The sequence below is a fragment of the Chlorocebus sabaeus genome, chromosome 5 (genome assembly GCF_047675955.1).
Source record: "Chlorocebus sabaeus isolate Y175 chromosome 5, mChlSab1.0.hap1, whole genome shotgun sequence".
Classification (NCBI taxonomy): domain Eukaryota; kingdom Metazoa; phylum Chordata; class Mammalia; order Primates; family Cercopithecidae; genus Chlorocebus; species Chlorocebus sabaeus.
In genome coordinates, this window is record NC_132908.1 from 17,260,890 (window position 1) to 17,283,002 (window position 22,113).

General features: G+C 40.0%; 1 protein-coding gene across 2 annotated transcripts in view; it reads right to left on the reverse strand.

The window, feature by feature from the left end:
• Window positions 1-2,628: 2,628 nt before the first annotated feature.
• The window catches only part of SMG1 (SMG1 nonsense mediated mRNA decay associated PI3K related kinase), a 113,879-nt gene continuing 94,394 nt past the window's right edge, over window positions 2,629-22,113 (reverse strand). For both annotated transcript variants that reach the window (XM_007986710.3, XM_073015198.1), the window contains 12 exons: window positions 20,953-21,103; window positions 20,660-20,849; window positions 20,015-20,484; window positions 18,755-18,892; window positions 16,501-16,653; window positions 14,269-14,448; window positions 13,276-13,503; window positions 12,121-12,332; window positions 11,855-11,961; window positions 10,007-10,186; window positions 9,819-9,925; window positions 2,629-7,398 (listed from right to left, as the gene is read on the reverse strand). In XM_007986710.3, the coding sequence (XP_007984901.2) occupies window positions 7,321-7,398; window positions 9,819-9,925; window positions 10,007-10,186; window positions 11,855-11,961; window positions 12,121-12,332; window positions 13,276-13,503; window positions 14,269-14,448; window positions 16,501-16,653; window positions 18,755-18,892; window positions 20,015-20,484; window positions 20,660-20,849; window positions 20,953-21,103 (2,194 nt within the window). In that variant the 3' untranslated portion in view covers window positions 2,629-7,320. The remainder of the gene's footprint in view (window positions 7,399-9,818; window positions 9,926-10,006; window positions 10,187-11,854; window positions 11,962-12,120; window positions 12,333-13,275; window positions 13,504-14,268; window positions 14,449-16,500; window positions 16,654-18,754; window positions 18,893-20,014; window positions 20,485-20,659; window positions 20,850-20,952; window positions 21,104-22,113) is intronic.

Sequence of the window (22,113 nt, forward strand, 5' to 3'; positions counted from 1 at the left end):
CCCAATCAGCGCCCAGGGATTGCTAGACGCCCCGCCCAGGGCTGTCGGAAGCGGTTCAACGGCCGCTGCAGGGGGCGCGGTCCCTCAGTGGTTCCCCCGCTCTGGCTGCTGCGGTGTCTTTGGGCTGCTCTTTGTCCGGCTCTCGCAGCCGAGGAGTCTCACTGGAAAATGGGCTACTCGGAGAGCGATGCTGCGCCGCCTGAGGTGGAGGGCGGAGACGCCGGCCTGCGACACTTTATCTCTTCCTGGCCCCGAGGTGGCTGGGATCCGTTCCACCTCCGGCCCGGTGCCCTAAGCAGGCGCCTGAGCCGTTTAGCCCCGATTTGCGACCCGTGAGGTTTTGAGGACAAGTGAAAAGAGTTCTTTGTGTGGATTTTGCTGCAGTGTTTCTCTCCTACCCAGTAGGAATAAGGCCTGAGCTTGGGAGGAAAAACCCAGGCCTGGTTTGAGAGCGTGTGAAAATGCACCGCCTTCTAAGGGGCTTTATTATACGTGGATGTTTAACTTACTTAAACTGCAAGCCCCCTCTCCAAAAGGATTCTTTTTTTGTTTCTTTGTTTTTTGAGACGAAAGAGTCGCTCCGTTGCCCAGGCTGAAGTGCAGTAGCGCGATCTCTGCTCACTGCAACCTCCATCTCCTGGGTTCAAGTGATCCTCGCGTGTCAGCTTCCCGAGTAGCTGGAATTACAGGCGCCCGCCACCACGCCCGGCTAATTTTTGCATTTTAATAGAGACAGGGTTTCACGATTTGGGCCAGGCTACTCTGGACCTCCTGACCTCAAGAGATCCGCCCACCTCGGCCTCCCAAAGTGCTGGGATTACAGGCGTGAGCTACTGCGCCCGGTCAAAAGGATAGTTCTTGACACGACCTTTCTTCCATTAGAGGTCATGGTAAGGAAAGATGTAAACCCTCTGACCGGCTGTAGTGCAACAGCCACCGCGCCCGGCCGATTTTTCATCTTTTGATACAAAGAGAATCATGCCAAATGTCCTAATCAGATGTTTGTTTTAGGTGAATTAACTCGAGTTTTAACTTCCAACCTTTTATCCTTTTATACAGGTTTTAACTCCAGTCTCTTACGGTCATCTGTATTCGGCCATTGAATTTAAATTTATTTTTTGATGTTCCTTAAGTAACCACCAGGTTCTTAAATATTCAAGGAAGTCGTAAATGTGAGAGTGTTTAGCTGAAGACCGCATACTGCCCCGGAGAGCGGGGCAAGGGCAGGAGCATTGTGAATTTCATGGAAGGGTGTCAATTTGCTGTAGGTCTTTCAAGGTGAAGGGGGAGTGAAGTATCTGGATCAGGGAGAAGCACTTGAAAAAGTCTTTGCAAGGAAGGCCGACTGTTCAATAAAGTGCCACTTTGGAATGTTGGGGTAAAGAAGTTGTATAGGCAAGATACAGCCAGATGACAGACACCCTATTTGGAGAGTTTTTAAAGGTATGGAGTCTGAAGAGCAGGTTCTTCTCCATGTACTTAAAAAACAAAAGACAAAAGGGGAGGCGCGGGAGATCCCTTGAGCCCAGGAGATTGAGCTGCAGTGAGCTATGATTGCACCTACTACACTCAAGCTTGGGCGACAGAGCAAAAAACCTGTCTTAAAAAAAGACAAAAAGATCAAGGCAATCAGCAGCCACATAGTGAACATGTTGAGCACTGGGTGTGTGATCTTGCTAGACCCACAGTAATAGCCACTTCCAAAGGAGAGGCTATGGGGTTATTAGGGTTTAAAGTGACATTTCTACTTTTGGGAAATCAGCTTTTGCTGCAGAATGCTTCTCGTTTTCACCCAAGTTTTCCATGCACAACTTAAGACTTGTTAACACCAGCTTGTGAAATGAAGGTAGGTGAAAAAAACAGAAGCAACTCAAGCAGCAGTTTCTCCACTTAGTATTTTTTGTTACTTAACAATGTATTCCCATACCTATTTCTAAATGCACAGCCCTGCTATACGGTCTCTCACTAAATTTCCGATTGGTCGAATTATTAAAAAAACACCCACCCTTAACGTAGTTTTCTTTAGAGCTTTTTGTCCTACAGAGACAGGATGTGATCTTTTGAAATGCGCCAGATGACTAAGCAGTTGACACAAATCCTAACATCATCTAGCAGCAACAAATGCAATCTCCAAGATATAAAGCCAAGCTGGACATTTTCTATTTTTTTTTCAGAGGTGTCACACTCCAAGGAATGCGCCTATCTGTCAATAATGATCTATGGGAATTTTGTTTTTAAATACTGCCAAAATTAAGCTTTATAAATTGGGCCCTAATACAAAGAATTTACATTGATATCATTGAAGTAAAATTTCTACTGCTGTTCAAAAATACAACAGAAGTTTGAGAGTAAAATAACTACTTTTTTGAGAATTTAGGGGTCTTTTTTGAGGTATTAGTGCTATTCAGAAAAAAAAAGGCTAGGTTTGGCTCGGCTCAGTGGTTCAGGCTTGTAATCCCAGCACTTTGGGAGGCTGAAGTGGGAGGGTAACTTGAGCCCAGGAGTTCAAGATCAGCCTGGGCAACATAGGGAGACCCTGTCGTTTTGTTTTTTCAAGCTACCCAGTTCCAAAAGGTTCCAAGTTTTCCAAAATCTATTTTGACCAATAAATTCAGAACTTAAATGATGTATCTTTTGAGACTGAACCTTTATTTTCTGAAAAACAGGTATTTCATACAATCTTTGCCATGTTAATGCAAATATGCACAAATTAGGCATGTATTTTTGTTTTCCAAAAGATGCATTATGAACATTTTCAGGAAGCTGGTGTGATTTATTCAACTTTAAAATACAATCACAAAATTATATCCATCAGGAGGCATTACAACCTTTTGTACAGAGAAGCCACTATTTATACATTGTTACTAGGACAAGGAAGATTCGGTTCAACTCAACTTGCTCTTAGAATAAGGGTAAAAAGTAAATTAACAAGTAAGTGAAGTATGATGTTGTTGCCACTGACATTACAGGTGGAAAGATAAGGGAAATTTAAACCAGAAAAATGACACAATAAAGAGGAGCTGAAACTTTGTCAAGAAAAGAAAAAGATATTAGCCTGTTTTCAAAGAAAAACATTCTAAAAGTCTGCAATTCAGAACATAGAATTCTAAGTTTACCATCTTCAAAAATCTACTAAATTGTATGACACTTTACATTAGCGCAACAAACATCTTTTTCTAAGTCTAGCCAAGTTCCCATGGAAAGCAGAGTACCCTAAGTAGGTCATGTTTTACAACCCTTGAACTTATAAAGCTTTTCTCATTAAGAGTTAGTTTTGCCCTTCTGTAAATAAGGATGGTGATACTGTTAACCAGGTCTAAAAAGCAGGAAGCGCAACAAACCCTTAGGGTTTCATTATACAGTGAATTTTCCCCTCCCCAACGTTTGGAAAAATTTGGGACACTTGCTAGTTCTTCCCTGTGGGAGGAATCTAAGACTACCCAAATATTGAAAACAAAATCTACCTTCTTTAACCCTTGCATCAGTAATTCTACCTCCTTGGCTTATGGGGAGGAAAGTCCTAGTTTTAAATTGCTGGCATTTTACAAGCTCAACAAAATATAAAATTGAACACTGGTTTTCATACTCTACTTTTATGTAAAACAAAGATGCTTCAATGTGCTAAGAGTAAAGCATTCACTGATATTTGATGTATCTGAATAGGACTAACAGGCTAATTGTAGGTGCTTTCATATGAAAATAATTGGGAGAAAAGAAGAACCAGCTCCTTTGATTTTAGTACTGCCAAAACAAGTAAGCCCCCAGAGTTAATTACAAAAATGTGGAGGAAAATAGGCCAGGAAGACTTTTCAATTTAAAGTACTGCCTATAATACCCCAGATTAAAAAGGACCTAAGATTGCACATCAAGTCTAATATTTGGCTGTACTTGCATTGCCCTGCTCGGCATTTTTAAAAATGGCTCTTTCCTTAAATTTCACACGTCAGAACAACAATTAAAAAAACAAAAAACAATGCAGATAACACCAAACATCGGACAATATTAAGAAAACTACTTACTAAGCTTAGAGGCAAGGGTTAAGGGCAGAAGTGATGGAAGTTTTTCTCTGTATTACAAACCCTCACCCTAAACCTGGGGTTTGGGCTCTAAAAAAGTAATGTAGGGAAGCAGATCAAGAGCCTGATTATGAGTTCTCACATGGAAATCTCAACAGATTTCAAAAGCAACTCACCACAAGTGTCAGACACAAAAGAATCTTAATCATCATCTAGCAAACTACACTAAGAACTCAATGACCAAAAATAATCAACTTCAAGACACACCAAAGCAACAGTAAAAGAGAAATAACTACACAAGCTAAGCCTCCACAGCTCTGTAGAGAAATCAACTAAAAATTAGGCAATTCTAGTAAATTAAAGACAACAAAAAACTTAAGATTGAACTTCAATTTCCAAGGGTACTTTGAAGAGGTTGTTTGTAGGTACCCCCTGATTCTTAAAGACAGTGGGGAAGAGGGGGAGGGGACAGAGGAATGGAGGGAAAGGGGGAGGCGGGAGAGAGAGAAAAATAGGAGAGGATCCCTGGTTTTCCACAGGTATTTTGTGTTATCAAAAATGTATGACTTCATAACTACAGCACTCTAACTTTTCTCAGTCTAACTGCTGAGGTCTCTTAAAAAGTTCAAATGGCAAGTCACCTTGTAGAATGACTTAACAGAGGAAGCCAAACGATACAGACCAGGGTCTTGGTCCAGAGTGCAGTAAGGAGCAGGCTTTTGAAGTCATCTATTACATCTGCCTTACAACCAAACCCACTGTGTATGCCACATTATTCTTGGAGGGACCACTTTTAAAACAACAGTGATGGATAATTTACCAGAGGCACATGCTTTTGAAGTAAAACTGTTTTTTGTTTTTGCTTGAGTAAGGTGCCAGGTACCTCTGAAGCCTGAAAACAAAGGCAATAAAATTCACCTGTTTATCTTCTTTACCAAAGAGAGAGCAATTTCTGAATGCTATCTATAGTGCTAAACTAATGTGAACTGATTTTATCACTGCGATAAAAGTTTTTCCTTATGATGACAATAAAGAATGTTGCTGAAAGACTTTAATCTTGAGAGAGCAGAGGTAATATGATGAATGTAATTTGCTCCCAGAGCCTCTAGAAAATAAAGCAGCATGCAAAATACAATATGGCATTATTATTCCAGCTAAGTTGTTTTGTGAAAATAAGGTTCCAAATGAATGAAGAAAACAAAATTTGATGCGCTAGGTTCCTTAACTTGCTATTGGACACATGGGTATTTCAAAAAATCCACCCTGCCTACAATACTTGCTAAAGTATCAAGAAAGCACTGATACTGAAACACGTTCTTTCATGGGTACTTAAAGATTATAGATTAACGTGGCAATCAGAATACAGAAAAGGCCCAGAGCTATGTGGAATTTTTTCCTTAATACCTCTCAAGTTTGTCTGTGAAGACTGGCAACTAAAAAGTGACCACTGTCCTAATCTCTAAAATGCAGGGAAAATGTACTCAGACAATTAAGATTATTTTTATTTATTTATTTTTGTCACAGAGTCTCGTTCTGTTGCCCAGACTGGAGTGCAGTGGCACAATCTTGGCTCACTGCAAGCTCCGCCTCCTGGGTTCACGCCATTCTCCTGCCTCAGCCTCCCAAGTAGCTGGGACTACAGGCGCCCACCACCACGCCTGGCTAATTTTTTTGTATTTTTAGTAGAGACAGGGTTTCACCGTGTTAGCCAGGATGGTTTCAATCTCCTAACCTCGTGATCCTCCCACCTCGGCCTCCCAAAGTGCTGGGATTACAGGCATGAGCCACTGTGCCCAGCCAACAATTAAGATTTTAATTGTGTTCTCTTTTGTGTTGATACTTGATTTTAAGAACCCTATTCTAGTCTGGGTTTTTATTTTGGATCAGCAATTTAGCTTACACAGTCAGTACTGAAATGCAACGCTAAATTTAAGGAAACCTTGATCATGAATTCACCATAATGTATTACTGAATGGCAAGCTATTAAAATTGTGCAAAAAGTAAAGCACTTCACAGACTAATAACTGAACTTAATAAAAGATGTTGGTGGATCTCATTTTCACTGTTTCATGTACATGTCCTAAAATGCCAAGTAAACTAAAGAACTTTTAATTTACCAAGTGTAAATTAAAAGCATCAAATGAAAAAAATGAATTAAAAAAAATTTCAGTCTACCTCCACCAGAACATCACTTTATTGTTAATCTATCATCAACAATGTAAAACTCTAATAGATACTCTATCCTGGTTTTTAAAAAGGTAAAAGATTACACTGGATTAGCTACTTTCTATGAAAGAAACTACAGCTATCACAGAAGAGGGAAAATTTGAATGACCTCCAAAAAAAATGCACACTATAAGCAAAAGGGAGCGTACATTAAATCAAATGTCTGTTAGATTCATTACTTTTGAATGCACAGTGACAATTCTGGAAACTGTACATGATAGAATCACAGAAATGACTTAAACAACCAGAATTACATTTTGTGTGTGATCATCAGACCTTTAAACAATCCTTGAATTTTCCATGTTATCAGAAGTTGTTAACAGCATCGAGACGAAAGTATATGAAATATAAGGATTGAAATAAAAGTGAATTTGAAAGATGGCTAATCTACTAGATTAGGTAAAGGGGGAATGGGTAAGTGGTGGGGAGGAGTAGGAAACGATGGGGTGGTTTTTTTCCCTTCATTTCAGAAGTTCTTCCACTGTAGTGTATCTGTTACATAGCTCTCCATTTTCAGTCCATTTCTGAAATTCATATCGCATAGCCTTTAGCCTTTTTGTACTTACTGGTCAACCCAACCAGTACTGTTGCCAAGCAACAAGTGTTACACAAGAATCTGAATGCATCAAATCTTCCTTGGCTGTGATTTCTTCGCGACCCCAGTTTTCTCTGTTTCTGAGCGGGGTTTGTTTTTTTCCTGGATTGTACACACAGGGTCAGGTGGAATGGAGTTCCAAATCACTCTGTGCTCCGCGGCATCCCGATTTCTTTCTGCAGCTAACCTCCTGACACGTTTGCTGCTGTTCTGTGGCAGAAAGACAATCTCCGTGTTCAGGCGGTGAGCTTGCTTTCCTTCACCCTTGACCCTGGGGTTGCAGGCCATGGTGTTGGGCGTATCCCTGAGTGCAGCTGTCCTGCAGGATTCACTTCCTAGTGCACCGAGATTTCCTAGGTTTCCTCAGAGTAAGCCCCCAGTTGCATCACCACCGACTGTGGTGTGGCTTTGGATGCCTGAGGCTGAGTTGATTCTGGTGGATGTCTGACCTCGCTTAACCAGACTCATCTACTGACTTGCCATTCACACCCAGGCTGTCCAACCTTCATACAGCTGAGCCAAGTTATCTAGATTAGTTGCTTCCTTAATGACATAGTCAACCTGTAAAAATAGGCAGCATAGTATGTAAAGTCATTTAAAGCTTTTCAAATTATACCAAAAGTTACGTGCAAAGGATTCCCTATACTTACCCCGCTCCTGTAAGCCCCTGAATTTTCATATAAAATTTAATAACTACCAGAATAGAAAGCACAATAGCCAAGTATACTTTAAAAAGAGAGCTAAGACAGTTACAAAGATATGAAAAGCACACAATCCATTAACCTACCAGAATGTTTATGAAGTAAAAATATCCCTAACTCAGAACATCTTTCATGATTTTTGACAAACTTGACAAAACGGTTTCTTAAAAAAAAAAAAAAAAAAAAAAAGGGCTGGGCGCGGTGGCTCATGCCTGTAATCCCAGCACTTTGGGAGGCCGAGGAGGGCGGATCACGAGGTCAGGAGATCGAGACCATCCTGGCAAACACGGTGAAACCCCATCTCTATTAAAAATACAAAAAATTAGCGGGGCGTGGTGGCAGGCGCCTGTAGTCACAGCTACTCGGCAGGCTGAGGCAGGAGAATGGCGTGAACCCAGGAGGCGGAGCTTGCAGTGAGCCGAGATCGCGCCACTGCACTCTAGCCTGGGCGACAGAGCGAGACTCCGTCTCAAAAAAAAAAAAAAAAAAATCCTTGCCCAAGAAGAGTTTAAGTCTAGGTCCTATACAAGAACGTAACAGTGTTTAAAAGGAGAAAAAAAAAAATTCCTTGCTGATGTTAAAATTGAATTACGGATGCCAAACCACCAAACAAGATACTCAGTCTCTTAATTTTTATACCACAGGAAAAAAATGTACATTTATAATGAAGACATCAAGGGGATACCTCTCTTGACCATATCATCTAACTTATCACCACCAAAGATGGCACAAATTGACATATGTCTCTTGATGTAAAATACTGAGAAAGAAACATCACCGATGTTGTATTCCTTCCAAAAAAATCTTGAATGAATTGAATTATGAGGAAAATATCAGACAAATATAAACAGAGGCACATTCTGTAAACCAACTAATCCAGACAAACCAAAAATATCAAGGGAAGGGAAGAGGGAAAGGCTCAGGAACTGTTCTATATATTAAAGCAGATCAAGAAGTAGGACAAGGATAGACAGTCCCTGACTCACAGTGGGTCCAAATGACCACTTTTTTTTTTTTTTTTTTTTTACTTCACCATGGGTTTATCAGGGTATTAAATGCATTTTAGACTTATGATGGATTTATTGGGATGTCACTCCATCATAAGGGGAGGACCATCTATCTATATGCAAAATGCATGATGATCCTTGACTAGATCCTGAAGGTGGGGGAAAGAGGGGGTTCAGAGAGGAGGAATAAGCAATAAAGAATATTTCGAGATAATTGGAGAAATCTGAATGTGGATTGAATGTTAGATAATAGTATTACATCAATGTTAAGTTTCCTGAGTTGACAATTACATAGTAGTTACAGTATCATAGTATTTTGTTCAAGAGACACATAGTGAAGTTTAGGCATGAAGTGTTAAGATGTCTGCAAAGAACCCTCAAATTGTTCAGAAAAACTGTGTGTGCACACACACAGAACAATGAAACATGGGAAATTGTTAACTGGTGAGTCTAGGTAAAACGTTTATGGGCCTTCTTACAACTTTTCTGTAGCTTTATTCTCAAATTTATATATTCAATATCAGTAACACTGATGAAAACATTTCAGAGTAATGACTTCAGACAAATGTCCCAATACCCAAAGATGCTTTACAAATACAAGGTTGAGTATCCCTTATCCAAAATGCTTGGGACCTGTAGTTTTAGATTTTGGATTCTTTGAGATTTTGGAATATATGCATGTATACAATAAGGAACTTGGGGGTGGGATGCAAGTCTATACACGGAATCCACTTATGCCTTATTATTCACATAGCCTGAAGGTAATTTTACACATTTTCAGTAATTTTGTGCATAAAACAGGTTCTGACTAGATTTGCACTACTGGGATCCATCACAAGGTCAGGCATGGAATTTTCCACTTATGGCATCATGTCAACACTCAAAATGTTTCAGATTGGGAGCATCTGATTTTCTAATTAGGGATGCCTCCACTCATACTACACCTGCAACCCAAAGCATCCTTGGCATTTCATTTGAAACCTTCAACAGTTTTCTTTAAATGGAAACTAATTGTAGTCCGGTGGAGGAGGATCAGACTTATATTTGGGTTAAAACAGGGCAAGGGGAAAGGAAAGTGCTCACAAGGAAGGGTCAGAGCAAAATGGTGACTACTGGACAACGCCAGAGCTGTGTTACTCAAAATCTTCTGAATCCTGAAAACACATTTAAGTTCCCTGATGAACCACTAAGGAAATCGATGAGAGGCATCTTTATACACCTCTACTTTTCCAGCAGCATTAAAATGTGTAGCCCAAGTTTAAAACACAGTCACCTGTTCAGCAACTGACATCCTCCTATTCGGATCAACATCTCGGCCCTCTAACTTGGCTTTCACTCTCTTCCACACACTCACTGCATAGGAGTTTCTCTCTTGCACCGCTATGAAGCAACAAAAACATAACGTAAGTCAAACCGTCATTTTATATAAAAATTTAAGGCATCTTTATTCTAACTAATTACCTTTCCCAGTTTTAGGGTCTCTGACTGCCTTTTTAGGACTACAAGCAACACTCTTGCCAGTTCCTGGAATGGTGCTTGGTGGAGTATCAGCTGATGTGGCAAGATTTTTCTGGATCAGCTTTCTAGCATTCTGTGACATGACATCAGGCTGAGTCTTCTGGCCAGTGTTACTCCGGACTGCTACAGAGAAAAAGTTGGTGGCTCAATTTACATGTAAACAAAACACGGAGGGGGCAGAGTGGAGCAAGCACGGGATAGGTGGTAGTGTATTTTAATACCCCAAATTAAATAATCAACTATAAATCCTTATCCTTTGACACAGCAATTGTCTTCCTAAAAATATAGCCTAAAAACAGTCAGACATTCAGGTATGAATTTGTACAATTACGTTTACTAGGTTTGGGGCATCAAAAACCATAAATATCAGCTGGGCATGGTGGCTCACGCCTGTAATCCCAGCACTTTGGGAGGCCGAAGTGGGCGGATCAGTTGAGTTCAGAAGTTTGAGACCAGCCTAGCCAACATGGCAAAATCCTGTCTCTATAAAAATACAAAAATTAGCGGGGCATGGTGGCAGGTTCCTGTAATTCTAGCTACTTGGGAGGCTGAGGCAGGAGAATCTCCTGAACCCAGAAGGCGGAAGTTGCAGCGAGCTGAGATTGCGCCACTGCACTCTAGCCTGGGCGACAGAGTGAGACTCATCTCAAAACAAAAACAAAAAACAAACAAACAAAAAACAATAAAATAAAAATAAAATAAAAAATAAAAATAAATTGGCCATTAAGTTATTTTTTAAAAGATTATTTAATGACTGAAAAATTATTAACTGGAAAAAGGCAACGACAATTGCACTTGCATAATCATCCCAATGTGTTCGTGTATGTGTGCATATGCACAGTGAAGTAAATCAACAAATGCAGACTGGTTTTTGCCTCTATTTGGAATGAAACTACAAATTTTTCAGTTGTATTAAGTATTTTCCTAAGTTTCTCTAACAGATACATATTTTAAAATCATAAAAAAATTTTTAGCCAAGTAGCAGGCACCTGTAATCCAAGCTATTCAGGAAGCTGAGGCAGGAGAATCGCTTAAAACTGGGGGGTGGAGGTTGCAGTGAGCCACAATTGTGCCACTGCACTCCAGCCTGGGCCACAGTGAGTTTTGAGACTCCGTCTTAAAAAAAAAAAAAAAAAAAAAAAATTTTAAAGAAAACTACTCAAATGCAAAGCATTTTTACTGTCTCACAAGTTGTTTCATTTTTTTTGAGACAGAGTCTTGTTCTGTCACCCAGGCTGGAGTATAGTGACGTGATCTAGGCTCACTGCAACCTCTGCTTCCCAGGTTCAAACAATTCTCCTGTCTCAGCCTCCTGAGTAGCTGGGACTGCAAGCATCTGGCACCACACCCAGCTAATTTTTTTTGTATTTTTAGCAGAGACAAGGTTTCATCATGTTGGTCAGGTTGGTCTTGAACACCTGATCTTAGGTGATCCACCTGCCTCAGCCTCCCAAAGTGCTGGGATAATAGGTGTAAGCCACCTTGCCCAGCCTTTTTTTTTTTTTAATAGCTGTTTGTTTATTTATTTATTTTTAAAGAGACAAGGTCTTGAACTCCTGGCCTTAGGCAATCCTCCCACCTTGGCCTTCAAGTAGCTGGGGGGATTATAGGTGTGAGCCATCATGCCTGGCTCACATGAGTATTTTTAAGGATAAGCTACAATCTGTTCAGTTTAAGATTACAGAATGACAGGCCTTAAGTGTTTAATATTAGACAGCCATGTATAATTAAACATTTTAGTATCTATATGTAACATTATTAAGAGATCAAGACTCAGGACTCTTCTCCTACCTGCAGCAAAGGATGGCTGATAAGTAGCAGATGACGTTGGACTCGAACATTCATTTGTTGCATCGGTGACTAAGGGTGATGCAAAACTCACTAAATTATTATAGATACTGAAATACAAAATAAAATGGCTTATTTATGAAATGTTTTACCTGATAACTACTTGTAAAAATACGAACAAAACTGAAAAATTAAATCAAGAGATAAACTTACTATACCATTAGTTTTGTACTTATGTTTTATAAATTTTGACCAGAAGGCATTCTTACCTCTGACTTTGTGTTTTCAGTTCTTTCAAGGTGGGAGTGATTTCCTGGAGCATTTCAACATGTTCTTGACTTCGAACCTGACCCATAGCCTGGACTAATGTAAACAGAACTGTTTGAATGTTGTCTTGCCATGATTTATATTCACCCAAAAACTGCCTAACACTGTTCTCATAGGGAACATCTTCACCATCTGCCAGAGCAGCTTCTTCATCCTAGAATTGATAATGATTAAGAAAAATAGTTTTAGTATCAGTAATTACTCTCAAGACAGTCATCTGGTGATTAAGAAGTAGCAAGTGTTTCAAATATGAGTGTGTTTAAACTGCTTTTTTTTTTTGAGACGGAGTCTTGCTCTGTCACCGAGGCTGGAGTGCAGTGGCTGGATCTTGGCTCACTGCAAGCTCCTCCTCTCGGGTTCACGCCATTCTCCTGCCTCAGCCTCCCAAGTAGCTGGGACTACAGGCACCCGCCACTTCGCCCGGCTAGTTTTTTGTATTTTTTAGTAGAGACGGGGTTTCACCGTGTTAGCCAGGATGGTCTCGATCTCCTGACCTCGTGATCCGCCCGTCTCGGCCTCCCAAAGTGCTGGGATTACAGGCTTGAGCCACCACGCCCGGCCTTAAACTGCTTATTATAGTTCAACTCCATTTTTATAGGAACTTCGTTTCCACCATCAAATAAAAATTCAAAGTAAAAGTAAATTCTAAAATTAAATTATTTACTGTTTGTAATAATGAAGTAGTAGCCTTTTCTGGAGGCTTAGTTTTCTTACTAACTAGACTATGTACAACACTGGAGGGAAGAGACAACATTTCATTCATTTTGGAGGCGAATTGTATGGGTTTGTTGGTATAGCTAAGAAAAAGATAGGCTGGATATCTGAATTCTCAAACTACGTTCATATCTTGGTTTTATTACAAGTTATATCACAATAAAGGAATCTATTTAAGCCTTAGTTTCTCTGTGTATGAAATTCCAACTACTACTACTAGTTTTAAAAAATAGTTGATGAAAACACAAGTTAACTCAGTTACAAATAAATTGGAAGATGCGATGAGATAAATTGTTATTTACAAAATGTCACTGTTTTTCATATAAAACTAGTAAATTTATAAAAGAGGGACAGGAAATGTGTGTTCATGGTATTAGTCTTACCTTAGCCATAGCTTTCAAGAGATGTTTGACATCTCCAAGCTGTCGGTTATGACCAGTGAGCACAGTCTTTATATTATCAACCAGATTCTGAATTGTTTCACAGACCGTTTCTATCTGCTGCTCTTTCTCTGTCTGAATTGCCCTCTGAGTAGACATATCCTGGGTCAATTGTTTGTGTGCTGACAAAAGCCATTCAGAGCTGCCAATAGGATGTTCAAGACCAGTGTCCTAAATAGAACAAGCATTTGTTTGACTTCGAGTATCAGCTGAAATAATGAGTCCTTTCTTCATTATCATCATCAAAAGATATTAGTAACTCAAGTTGACACAAAGAGAACCTCCATTGCTATGTCATGAATTAATTACCTACAAGTTACTTAACAATAATCTCAATAATCTATGAAAGACAGATGAAGATTTTTACTTTCCCTGCATAATCACGCAGGTTATAAATGCTTAAAGTTTAAGACCTGAGAAATACATTTTGAACCACAAAGATGACTGGCAATCCAGGTCCCTAAATTCTAAATAACTCTTCGAGATGAAATGTGAACTTCCTAACATACAACTTTAAGCTTTCTGACCAAATATAAATGTCAAATTTGCCAACTTGCTATTTCTGGCCTTCACTAACCTTTCAAGCATTCATCTTCCATAAGCCCTCTTTCTCCTGCTCTATGTTTTCAGTGCATCGGAATCATTTGCTATATACCGTCTTTCTCCTCCATTCTAAACTTTCATGGTATTTTGGTTGTAGCTCTGAGGAGCCTTTACACTTTCTCATTTTTCATATTTTTAAATATATAATATGTTTCTGGGAAAGGGGGCGGCTAAGACAATAATTTAATCATTACTGTCCCCCCCCCGCCCCCATAACAACCTCTTACATACAGTATATGCTCAACAAATGTAATCTGAATGTATATATTAAATTGATTTTGATAGTATAACGCTAGCCTTAATTTAATCAAGTTTCCTTCCACCAAGACTCACCACTCTCTGTAATAAACGAAGCTCTAACTCAGACACTGAACTGTTAAACTGTGATGCAAATGAACACATCTGCTGACATCGCTTGATTAGTTCAAATAACGCCGCATCCAGGTTTAAGGCTTCTGCAGTTCTTGTTCGTAAACTTTCAAAATGAATGATATTGCTGCAGAGAAAAGTGACCTGTGAAGACAGAAATGGAACCACAAGAGGAGATGGGGGGAAGGTGGGAAAGGGAGGTGGCAATTAATAACACGAAAAAATACTACTTCCTCATTTTGAGAATTCAGGACCAGAATTAGTGCTGAAAACGTTTGGGAAATAGACCAAAACCTTATAAAGGCTGTAAATAAACGTACATTTATATTTATACTGTTAGGTCTGAGATGGCCAAAAGCACTGACAAACAATTAGGTAAATGTATCTTCTACATTACTTACTGTTTTTACATAGAATATTTACTCCACAATAAAGTCGTTATCATATTTAGCTGCAATTTGTGTTACATCCACAATTCAGAAGACACTTCCGTCAGAATGTTCCCCTTCTGCTTCTATTCTTGCCTAACTTATCTGGCAATATTAAGCTCATCTTAAAGGTATGATTAATATTGTGGTGGTTAGTTTTTTTTGTTTGTTTTTTGTTTTCTTTGAGACAGGGTCTCCCCTGTTGCCCAGGCTGAAGTACAGTGGCTTAACTATGGCTCACTGTAGCCTTAGACTCCTGGGCTCAAGCAATCCTCCTGCCTTAGTCTCCCAGGTAGCTAGTCTTCCAGCTGGGACTAGAGGTGCGTGCCACCATGCCTAGCCAAAAAAAAAAAAAAATTTTACTGGCCAGGTGTGGTGGCTCACACCCATAATCCCAGCACTTTGGGAGGCCAAGGCCAGCGGATCACCTGAGGTCAGGAGTTCGAGACCAACCTGGCCAACATGGTGAAACCCCGTCTCCACTAAAAATACAAAAAAATTAGCTGGGCATGGTGGCAGGTGCCTGTAATCCCAGCTACTTGGGAGGCTGAGGCAGGAGAACTGCTTGAACTCTGGAGGCAGAGGTTGCAGTGAGCCAAGATCACACCACTGCACTACAGCCTGGGCAACAAGAGCAAAACTGCGTCTCAAAAAAAAAAAAAAAAAAGAAAAAAATTTTTTTTGGTAGAGACAGTAGCTTACTATGTTGCCCAGGCTGGTTTCGAACTCCTAGCTTCAAGCCATCTGCCTGCCTCAGACTTCTGAGTAGCTAGAGCTAAAGGGACATACCATGCCCAGCTATGATACATTCTTAAATAGTTCTTAATAGGTATATACTGAAAAATTTATAGACAAAATTATGCACTATTTGGGATTTCTATTAAATATGGATGGAAAGGAGGATTAGGGAGTATGGGTGAAATAAGATAGGACTTAAGTTGAGCATTATTAAGCATTGGTGACAGGTATGAAATATGCGTATCATGTATTACTTCAATTTTGTACTTAGTCGAAAATGTCCCTAACAGTTTTTTTGGTTGTCCTCCCCCTGCCCAATCCACAGCCTCTTGACAGAAAACAAGACCTTTTTTTTTTTTTTTTGAGACAGTGTCTTACTCTGTCACCCAGGTTGAAATTCAGTGGCACGATCTTGGATCACTGCAACCTCTGGCTCCCAGGTTCAAGCAATTCTCCTGCCTCAGCCTCCTGAGTAGCTGGGACTACAGGCACCCGCCACGACGCCCAGCTAATTTTTTTGTATTTTTAGTAGAGATGGGGTTTCACCATACTGGTCAGGCTGGTCTTGAACTCCTGACCTTGTTATCCGCCCACCTCAATCTCCCAAAGTGCTGGGATTACAGGTGTAAGCCACGGTGCCTGGCCGACAGGGCACAAGGTCTTAAGACGTTTTTATTGTCATGTGGAAAAAATAATATTCAAAGTACCTTTCCAAATCTTTGAATTGCTTTAGTTGTATAAAAGAGAACCAGAGAGTCTTAAACAAATATGAATTTAAAACCTCTTTATTTTTCAACAGAGGCTAAATTTATTTAATTAACATTTAAATGGGAGGCAGTAAAGGCCCAGGGAAATAACCTGCTGTAGGTTCAACTTAAGGCATGCCCTGAAAGGCCCATCAGTCCCTCCTCCTGGTGCTGTGAACCAAAATGTGGGCTCTCAAGCTCCCCTGATAACCCCACATATAATTTCCGGCTACTCATCTAATCCTGTAAGTGAATACAAAGATAGTACATGTAAGTCACAATACCTGACTTGCTCTTTGGCTCTCTTTAAGGACAAGATTTCTTCTTTCAGCTATCGTTGCTTCAAAATCTTGTAGTACAGGGGCCAATGCAGGGTTGGCACCACCTGCCCACTTGAGTCGCTGTTCAATACTTGCTTCAAGTGCTGCTAGCTTCTCCTATAAAAGCCAGCAGAATCTTGGTGAATGTATATGACATTCTCTACTTCCTATCTGTGGAGTATTTTATATAACACAATAAAGATTCAAAAGAACCAGGGTGGACGTATGTAATTTAGAAAACAAAGCTTTAACAATCACCTTTTGGAATTAACTTTGATTAACCTTTGAACATTTAAGGCCAAACATGAATGGAGAGAGAGGCAACAACTGGCTTTCAGTTTATTATCTTAAAATATACAGAAGGAAGTTTCACTTTCATTTTAAAATAAAATGATCTTTAAAAAATAAAAAATCTGCTACACCAAACTCTTTTTTTTTTTTCTTTTTTTCTTTTGAGACGGAGTCTCACTCTTGTCACCCAGGCTGGAGTGCAGTGGCGCAATCTCCGCTCACTGCAACCTTTGCCACCTGGGTTCAAGCGATTCTCCTGCCTCAGCCTCCCGAGTAGCTGGGACTACAGGCACCTTGTCACCGCGCCTGGCTAATTTTTGTAGTTTTAGTAGAGACGGAATTTCACCATCTTGGCCGGGCTGGTCTTGAACTCCTGACCTCGTGATCCACCCACCTCGGCCTCCCAAAGTGCTGGGATTACAGATGTGAGCCACCACGCCCGGCCACAATCTTGGCTCATGGCAACCTCTGCCTCCTGGGCTCAAGCCATCCTCCCACCTCAGCCTCCTGAGCAGCTGGGACAAGAGGTAGGTGCCACCATGCCCCAACTAATTTTTTGTATTTTTTGTAGAGACAAGGTTTTACTATGTTGCCCAGGCTGGTCTCAAACTCCTGGCCTCAAGCAATCCACCTGCCTCGGCCTCCCAAAGTGCTGGGTTCATAGGCGTGAACCACCATGCCTGGCCAAGTTTATAAATAATGGTAAAAATCCATCCAGATTATCATGACAAGGAAAGTTTCATGTAACAAAGTTATCTGATTATTTATTCAACATTTCAGGTGGACACATTCACATTTTCTCTCCCCAACTCCCTCTACTTTCCTGCATGTCCATGTCTCTAAAACCATTAAGAGGAAGAGTTCATTCTTGTAAGTTGAAAACACATCTTTTCTCTGACCAATACACTGTAGAGAAAGCTCATTTCAATCTTCAAATGACTGAGCTCCAAAAAAGCTTCATTACAAAACTTTAAAACATCACAGAATTATACTTGATTTTATACTGCTATTAATTTACAAAAACAGAAAAATGTCAGTTACTACTGAGTACATGAAGTATAAAGGACAGACAATATAAAGATATATATAAGTTTTATTAAGGCAAGTTTCTCTTATGTAAAAAAATAAGTAGAAGGATTATGTATACAGCTTTCAATATCCAGGCAATATAATAGTTCAGAAAAATATTCTGCTGCCTTAGGCATCCCAAAATTCCATTATCTATACAACATAAGAAATGCCCATGCTTCTTAGCTACCACTATTATTAAACAAAATAGAACTACTTATATACATTTCACAAAACAAAATCAGTATTCAAAGTTTTTCTAATCACCAGTTTCCTTAATGTATGAAGGCACAGTAATTATCAAGTTCATTAAAAACCTGAGATATTTAGTATGTTTCTACTCCTGGTTCAAAATATACCTGTTACTATAAGACTCAGTTACCTTGGAGGGTAAGAAATAAAAAATAGAGGCCGGGCGCGTTAGCTCATGCCTGCAATTCCAGTACTCTGGGAGGCCAAGATGGGCAGATCACCTGAGGTCAGGAGTTCGAGACCAGCCTGGCCAACATGGTGAAACGTTGTATCTACCTAAAATTAGCTGTACATGGTGCACGCCTGTAGTCCCAGCTACTTGAGAGGCTGAAGCAGGAGAATCGCTTGAACCCGGGAGGCAGAGGTTGCAGTGAGGTGAGATAGTGTCACTGCACTCCAACCTGGGTGACAAAGTGAGACTTTGTCTCCCCAAAAAAAAAATATATATATATGTGTGTGTGTGTGTAAATTAAAAGCAAAAGTGAAAAAAATTATGCTCTTCTGGCTTACAAACCAAGGACACATACAACAACAGAGCACTAACAATCGTAGCGTTGGTTATTTCTAAAAGGAAGATGCCCTGGAAGGAAGATCTGGCAAAACACACCTGAACTGTTGCAATAGAAGTTTCAATTTGGCTCAGGGTATGCAGTTTCTTTTTCATGCTGGTTAGGATAGCAGACCGTGGGGGAGGTGTGACTGACATGGCTTGTGGTCTATTGATAAGTAGATCTTCATGTTGCCACTGTTCGAAGAAAAAGAAATGTAATAAAATCAGCAGGAAAAAAGCATTTCGATAAATAAGGAAAGGGAGGTGCAACCTAGGACTGGTGGAAGAGAAAAAATCCCAGCTGCAGCCAATGGGAGGTAAGCAGGGAGAAGTAACAGAAAAGACACACTGAAAACAATCACATCCAGGTGAAAGTCTTCTTGAGGTGGAACATAGCTAATAAATTTCTTGGACCACTCACATGCAACATTTAAATAGTAATTCTGAAGATGTTAACTACAGTTAAGGAAATCAGAGCTTAAGGAAGTTAAGTACAAGTTTATATACCTAAGTCTGATTTGAATACAAATCCATCTCACCCCAAAGCCTGTGCTGTCATACATCATACATCCCCTAAGTAATTAAGGCCAAAACTAGGCTTCTAAAAACCATTTCCAAAATAAAGATAGATTTATTCCCAAAGCTGTTTATCACATGAGTAGGGCATCAAGGAAAATAAACTACTTTAGAAATAAAGACGGGAAGCATACCTACATATGAATGAATTCAACATTAAAAACTATATTTATGCCAGGCACAGTGGCTCGCACCTGTAATCCCAACACTTTGGGAGCCCAAGGCGGGCAGATCACCTGAGGTCGGGAGTTTGAGACCAGCATGACCAACATGGAGAAACCCCACCTCTACTAAAAATACAAAATTAGCCAGGCATGGTGGTGCATGCCTGTAATCCCAGCTAGTCGGGAGGCTGAGGCAGGAGAATCGCTTGAACCCAGGAAGTGGAGGCTGCGATGAGCCAAAATCGCGCCATTGCACTCCAGTCTGGGCAACAAGAGCAAAACTCTGCCTCAAAAAAAAAAAAAAGCAGTATTTAATACAGATCATGCTTATCACACAGCCCTGATGGAAAGAAATTCTAAGGACACAAAACCATAAAGGATAAACGATCTCAACTATACAGAAGAGAAAAAAGTATCATTGGGAAGAAACTGCCAAAATGCAATGGTGTGTTTGCACTGGGTTGGCGTAAGTTCAGGAAGTTTTAAAAAATTTTCTGTGTATTGTTTTATATTAATTTCTCCCGTTTTTCAAGTTTCCCACCTTGAGGAAAAACACATTATAATGAAAAACACTTACCTGAAACATGGCAATATGCAGCTGAACTCGCTGCAGGCTTGTCTTACAAGAAGAAATACTGGTTTCCAGCCTTCGCACCAAGTCATGCTTCTTCCAGGCAGTGTCATAAGAACTTGCTAACACGGTTGCCCTGTTCATAACCAACTGAGAGAATTTCCCAATCTGGATATTATGTTCCACCGCTTTCTTACAGAGATCATCAACAGAAACTTTGCTTTCGGCACCAAAGTCCTTTGCCTCTACTTGAGCAATGATGTCTACACCCAGAGCACTGATAAAACTGCACAGTGTGAGTCCAAGGGCTTGGTTAGGTAGTCCTATCAAGAGCTGCCTCACAAAGTCAGCCGTGAATGCCTTGATAGGTTTGGCCATTTGGTCTTCACTGAAACAAGAGTTTCTAAAAAGGGTTTTCACATTGACAATCTGTACAGGCCCATTCACAGTATTCTGATCTTCAAGTGAACTTGATCCTACAAAAAGGAAAAATTTCTTATAAAGTATTTCATGAAAAAAATCAAGTAATATGCCGTTTATTTATAGTATTTAAGGTGTCATGAATGTATAATTAAATTAAGCCTACTCTACCCTGCCCCCTTCCATAGTGCTACATAGCTAAAGCTAGCATGTTTACAGGTAGAATATTACCTGACAATGTTTTAGAAAAGGTACCACAGAGCCTGAAGAACTCCTTAATCGTCTGTAGTCTTTTTAGAAAGAAAATCTCTTCTAGCACCTGCCGGTGATTATCATCATCAAAAAAATTAACTTGAGTACTCCTGGCTTCCCTTATGATGTCAATCTTTCGCCAAGCTATAGGAATTTCCATCTTGTTCAACTATGTAAATGAAAGAAAACAAAGCTCATTTCCTCACTCTTCACACAACTGAACAACTACTTTATGGCACTTGCATTATTTTTAAATCCAAGTCCACATTTACCTTTTCAACTAATAAGCCGAAAGCAGTTTCAACTTGAGCAAACATGCCATCGAATGCTACCAAAAGCATCTGGCCAGCTGACATTTTGGGTGTTTCTTCAACTGAACCATTTCTTGGTTGGATTAATTCACCATACTGAGCATGTAGTAGTCTACAGGAAAACAAAGGGAGTTAAAACCTTCGCTGAAAAGTAATGCCTTTGGTAGGAACATAAAAAGTCAGTACATCTCACAGCTGCATGCGAACTCTAGAAAGCCTTCCAGCATTAAGAAGAAGTGTTATTAGGCCGGGTGCAGTGGCTCACGCCTGTAATCCCAGCACTTTGGGAGGCCTAGGTGGCCGGAACACCTGAGATCAGGAGTTCGAGACCAGCCTGGCCAACATGGAGAAACCCTGGCCAACATGGAGAAACCCCATCTCTGCTAAAACTACAAAAAAATCAGCCGGGTGTGGTGGTGGGCACCTGTAATCCCAGCTACTTGGGAGGCTGAGGCAGGAGAATCACTTCAACCTAGGAGGTGGAGGTTGCTGTGAGCCAAGATCGCGCCATTACACTCCAGTCTGGGCAACAAGAGCGAAACTCCATCTCAAAATAACAGGAGTGTTATGATGATAAAATGGTATTTCATGTCAACCACAATAGGATTTCAATGATTCCAATTCATTATTAATGACTGTTATATGATTAAATTTTATGCAAACTTGAGTGATTAGTCTCACTTTTACACACAAAATATGAAATAATGTAAAATCCCATATTGAAAACGTCAGAAATCACACCATTCTAAAGCTGGTGGACCTAGTAAATTGTCAGGTATGTTCACAATACTACTGTAAGATACGATACAACAAACTCTACTTGCTGTATTGGGTATGCTTGGTTTTTATGCACATTTTGAATGTAAGGTCTTCAGAAATTCACCCCTCACATTACCATTAAGACTTATATAGTGCTTAAGTATCCGGGCACTATATCTTACCACACACACACACACACACACACAGAAATCATTCCAAATGGCTGGAACTACTAAGAATTTTTAAGAGAATTAAAAATGTTAAGCTACCAGATAAATTTCTAATGGAAAAATTGCTGTAAGATGGTATGAGATTTTCCTTGAGATTACCCAAAAAAAGCTTCTCTGAAACAAGGCACAGACA